Source organism: Polyodon spathula, unplaced genomic scaffold (genome assembly GCF_017654505.1).
Source record: "Polyodon spathula isolate WHYD16114869_AA unplaced genomic scaffold, ASM1765450v1 scaffolds_547, whole genome shotgun sequence".
Classification (NCBI taxonomy): Eukaryota; Metazoa; Chordata; class Actinopteri; order Acipenseriformes; family Polyodontidae; genus Polyodon; species Polyodon spathula.
The window spans coordinates 4997-8729 of record NW_024472036.1 but is presented as its reverse complement, the minus strand read 5'-3'; the positions used below and the strand labels follow the sequence as shown (position 1 = coordinate 8729).

At 35.2% G+C, this 3733-nt stretch overlaps 1 protein-coding gene across 1 annotated transcript; it reads left to right on the top strand.

The window, feature by feature from the left end:
• Positions 1-549: 549 nt before the first annotated feature.
• On the top strand, positions 550-2935 carry LOC121308191 (protein phosphatase 1K, mitochondrial-like). Its single transcript, XM_041240461.1, has 3 exons — positions 550-659; positions 1243-1703; positions 1929-2935. The coding sequence occupies exons 2-3, from the start codon at positions 1276-1278 to the stop codon at positions 2056-2058; spliced, it is 558 nt and encodes a 185-aa protein (XP_041096395.1). The 5' UTR covers positions 550-659; positions 1243-1275; the 3' UTR covers positions 2059-2935.
• Positions 2936-3733: the final 798 nt, after the last annotated feature.

The window sequence follows — 3733 nt, the reverse complement described above, 5'->3', positions numbered from 1 at the left end:
TCTCAATCAGGCAGCTTTCCTATACTGTACTGTCTCTTGCCATTGGTTTTCTTTTCCTGCCAAATGTTTGTTTTAGTTTGCATACTTTCAACATGATCAAGAACATTTTTTATAAGGTGGCCTTTATTGTTTTGATTTATGTACTAAAGACTAAACTGTGAAGGAATGTTGCAGTGGAGAGTACCAGTACCACCAGGATATGACAATATGCAAATAAAAGAAGCACTTGTTTTCCTAAATGTTAAAGTTGCCCTTTCTGGAATGTTCTGTAGTTTTTGTTGGCTTTACTTGAACATGCATTCACCTTAGAACTGAAAATAAAGCCAGTTTTTGCAAACAAATATAGGACTTATTTGAAGTTGGCCCAAGCATGGCATACTGTAAATTCCCCTTCCCCTTTCTAACATCCATAGAACAGCTGTAATCAATAGCGCATGGTCAGTTTCCATTGATATGTGTTACCCGAAGAGGTCCCGCCTCTCAGGCTAGTCTGTGGTGTATTAGTGCTCCGCCCACCAATATAGGTTATAAAAACCGTCGAGTACATCGCCAATTGCCGACTGAACCAAAAGCTGCAGAACATTCCGGATAGTGCGTCGTAGAGACCAGACTGTATTTTTAAGTTTACGAAACCAACTGCTTCAAACGCTTCTTAATAGGTATGTGTACAAACGTTGGTGAATTGTGTGTTTTTTTGTTTTTCCATTAAAGTAATGTGTAAATAAATGTAGATATACGTTTTGGCCACTGTTATAATGGTGGGCGGTGGCCGTAAGAGATATGAGGCAGTTTTTAAAATTAAGTGTAAGGTTATTTGATTGGGTTATGCATGTATTATATTGTTTTATGTTATCTGTAAAAACAGTACACGTTACATTATCTAACAGTTATTTATTTCTGTAAAACCCATGCAGGTTTCATTGATTGCATCAGCCGGCAAATTTACATTAGGTTTTTTCCACATTTCATTGCGCATGCGTAGCCTATGCAGCGCAATTCAATGCATTGCTGTGTCTAAAGTGGTGCAGTGGGATTATGTATGCGTTATTTACATCACAACTGTGAGAATTAAAAATACAAACAGCAAAACATATAACCTTAATCCTATCTTAAAACTAACCATTGTCACTGAAGCAGATAAATCGCAATTTGAAATAAAAATATCCACAGTTATAGTACGTTGCGAATTAATATATAACACATGCGTTTTGCTTTGCTTAACGTAGTTTATTTTATTTGCAGGTGTTTATTTACTTTTTAAATCGTCGGAAAGTTATGTCTATGGCCATCGCAGTTTTCAAATATGGAAGGGTTGTGGTTGAGAGAGCAGTGAATGTCCGCGCATTCCTTAGTAAGAATTCTTGCCCCACCTTAGCCCGAGGGATTTCATCAACCAGAGGAAGAGAGAATTTGGCTGCAGTAGCAGAGAGGAGTGTTCAGCAGCTCGCCGCATGGGACAGTTTTGGAATCTGGTTAGATGAGCCTGTTGTTCTTCCGCCTCGTTCAGTAGATGCCAGCCACAAGATAAAAACTGACATTCCCAATGTTGGCTGTGCAAGTCAGATTGGAAAAAGAAAAGAGAACGAAGATCGTTACTGCATTGGAAAGCTGTCCGACAGCATTTATTTCTTCTCGGTGTTCGATGGCCATGGCGGAGATGCCGCCGCAGAGTTTTGCTCCAGGAATCTACGTCACTTCATTAAGTAAGTTATTATAGTCAAGTGTAATGTACTGTTAATTAATTGCTATTAAATGTTTGTTATACCTATAAACAAATAGTAATACTGTAGACAATTTAGTGATGTACTGTTTTTGGTAACGCTAGTAAATGCATTCTGTTATAGAAAGATTCGGTTCTAGAAAAAAATCTAGAAAATGTGAGCCTGTGTAAGTAACGTGTCTAATAACCTGTGGTATATCTTTTCCAGGAGAAACCTTCAGTTGGACTCTGATCTTGAATCAGTTCTAGTGAAGTCCTTCCTTCAAATCGACAGTGCCTTCATGCAGAGCATTTACAGTTCAGGAGAAGGTGAGATTTCAAATGAAATGCTGTTTTAAACTGGCTGTGAAATTGCTTTGCATATACAGCAGTATGGGTTTCACACAGGGTGTGGCACATATTCAACTTTTGCTGTACAATTTATTTTAAATTTACTGTGTGAAACTAATGCTTGTTAGAGGGGACATTAATTGCAAAGCAAATTGGTTGAGATTTTTACTGGTTTGCTTTGTTTGGAAAACAGGCTGTAAATGATTAGGTTAGACAATGACCAATAACTGGTCAAACTGTAATGCATTAAGATACAGTATACAGCTCATTAGTAATTGGTTTCTTCTGAACACATGATCTGCCATTGTGTTTCTAAAATGTTTGTTGGGTAATTTTCTGGAGGGGAGTGGGTAGTGGTAATCCATAGGGGTGAGACGATACACCAAGATCATGATACGATACTTATGAAAAACTCATCTCTTCTTGACAGACTTGAAAATATTTCAGATCAGTACACAGATTCAGAAGAAAATCAATTATATTTATTTCCCACGAAGTAGTATAGTACTTGTTTGAGTTTAAAGACAAAGCAGTATGTCAGCTAGAGTTTCTGGGATATCAGATTTAAATTAATTAACCAAATCTCCTTACCACATTTGAGAGAGGAGAAAAATACTAAGCAGTGTGTTTGATAACTATTAAAGTAAAAACTTTGTGTTGCTTTAGAAAAATCTAAATATCAGGTCTTTCAGCATTAAGTTTTGAAGTTAATTTATTTTAAATGTACATCAGTGTTTTTGGTTGCATCATATTTTAACTCAATATGGTGTTGTTGTTATTATTATTATTGTTGTTATACCATACATTTTATCACACAAGTATTTGTATTTTTCAAGTTAAGGTAGAATATATAATTATGTTGTATACTATTCTATACTGTGCTGCTTTTAAATGTGGTTAGAAATAATTTAAATTATTAGATTAAAATTAATGATAACATTTGTATTAAATAAGTAATTTGTCAGGATTAACACATTTCTTTAAGGAAAGTAACACATTCAACCAAATAAAAACATTATGACGATGCACTGAAAGGTGAACAAATATAAAATAAAACTCAAGAAATGTAAAAATGTGATATGTTTTGTCGTCTATAATAAATAGCTTTACAGGAAACACGTTCTGTCTGCAAAAATAGTCGAATCAGATACACTTCAAAATTATTTTCTTGTCTTCCCTCACAAATGACACTTTCCTTGTATGTGTGTTTATTTATATATGCTATATTACACCAGATTATGATAAAGAAACAGTAAGAGGAGAACAGTACATTAACTGGTAAAACGAGAAAGAACATATAGCTATCTATTTATATGAAATAAAATGCTCTCGCAAAAGGAGACAAATATATAGCATTTGCATACAGTCCACAACAGGCAGGCTGTCACTGCCTCCTCTATACTCCCATTGGCTAGAGTCACAGCTGTCTCAACTCTCATTGGCCATGCAGTGTGTCAGCCTCCTTTTCTGAAATCTGTACTACAATGTCAGTATCCCCTGCTTGCCAGCAATGGAATACAGAAAAAAACAAAACAAACAAAAAAAAGTTATTGTTATTTGGGCCCGTTATGTAAATTTCATTTAACTTTTTGTTAAGTCATTTATTTCACGTTTTTGTCCGCATCAGTTTTCGTTAATGATTGTAATCCTAAATTAAAATGAAGAACTCGCCATTGTTTCCTC

Bases quoted from the DNA above. Each gene is read 5' to 3' on its own strand.
- LOC121308191 (XM_041240461.1), top strand. From the start codon at position 1,276: ATGTCTATGGCCATCGCAGTTTTCAAATATGGAAGGGTTGTGGTTGAG. The intron at 1,704-1,928 runs GTAAGTTATTAT...TATCTTTTCCAG, and splicing joins AATCTACGTCACTTCATTAA to GAGAAACCTTCAGTTGGACT.